Genomic DNA, 1,206 nt, shown 5'->3' on the forward strand with positions numbered 1-1,206 from the left:
AACAGAACAGCTTGCTCATGAAATTAACGTGCAAGTGGCTGAGCACTCCACAGACACGTGTACCCTTAACGTAGTTCTCGGGGATATTCGGCGTGACACAGTGTGACGAGGCTGACCCTTTGAATTACAGGCACAACAGCAACAGGAAGTAAGAGTGAGAGAAAGTTGTGGTGGAAGAGTACAGCAGGGTTCGCCACCATCCCCTGCCAGAGCCTCGTGGAGCTTTTAGGTGTTTTCGCTCAATAAACACTCACAACGCCCGGTCTGGGAATCGAAAGTGCGATCCTATGACCGCGAGTCCGCTGCCCTAACCACTGGGTCATTGCGCCTCCACTTATATATATATATTTACATATACATTAAAATACAAATATATACACATATATACATATACACATGCATACATACATATATCTATACATACATATATACACACATATCTAAAATCAAAGAAACATTACACAGAAAAATGAATTCTACAGATACTGACCTGAGGTTCGGTAGAATTTAGGAATAAGAAAATCTGAGGTAGGGCTTGAACCCTCTGACTGTCGACAATGATACTGTGAGTTTCTTTGTCCTTCGCTATAATACACAGTGTCTTCATGGCTACCAGTGAGACAGCGCCCCCTGCATGGCAGAGATTGAGGACCGGAAGTAAGGCGCCGTCTTGCAGGACTGTGGTTATTCATAAAGAGATGGGAAAAGAAAACATGAAGAGAAACGTATGAATAACAGAGAAATATTAAGATGGAGTGTATGTGTCACAGAACCGTCCCAACACTAGATCCTATATTTTAGATCTCACCTTAAAAATCCCACAACTGTTTCAATTACATTAACACACACACACATCATCATCATCGTTTAACGTCCACTTTCCATGCTAGCATGAGTTGGATGATTTGACTGAGGACTGGTGAAACCAGATGGCTACACCAGGCTCCAATCTAATTTGGCAGAGTTTCTACAGCTGGATGCCCTTCCTAACGCCAACCACTCCGAGAGTGTAGTGGGTGCTTTTACGTGTCATCGGCACGAAGGCCAGTCAGGCGGTGCTGGCAACGGCCACGCTTGAATGGTGTATTTTATGTGCCACCCGCACAAGAGCCAGTCCAGGGGCACTGGCAACGATCTCGCTCGAAAGTCCTTACACATGCCGTGGGCACAAGTGCCAGAAAGGTGACGCTGGGCACAGGTGCCATC

General features: G+C 45.6%; 1 protein-coding gene across 1 annotated transcript in view; it reads right to left on the minus strand.

Moving 5' to 3' along the window:
- LOC106883286 (uncharacterized) overlaps positions 1–1,206 on the minus strand; it is an 11,112-nt gene that overhangs the window by 9,384 nt on the left and 522 nt on the right. The window contains exon 2 of the mRNA XM_014934244.2: positions 491–678. Coding sequence (XP_014789730.1) covers positions 491–607 — 117 coding nt within the window. The 5' untranslated portion in view covers positions 608–678. The remainder of the gene's footprint in view (positions 1–490; positions 679–1,206) is intronic.

The sequence above is a fragment of the Octopus bimaculoides genome, unplaced genomic scaffold (assembly GCF_001194135.2).
Source record: "Octopus bimaculoides isolate UCB-OBI-ISO-001 unplaced genomic scaffold, ASM119413v2 Scaffold_283264, whole genome shotgun sequence".
Taxonomy (NCBI): Eukaryota; Metazoa; Mollusca; class Cephalopoda; order Octopoda; family Octopodidae; genus Octopus; species Octopus bimaculoides.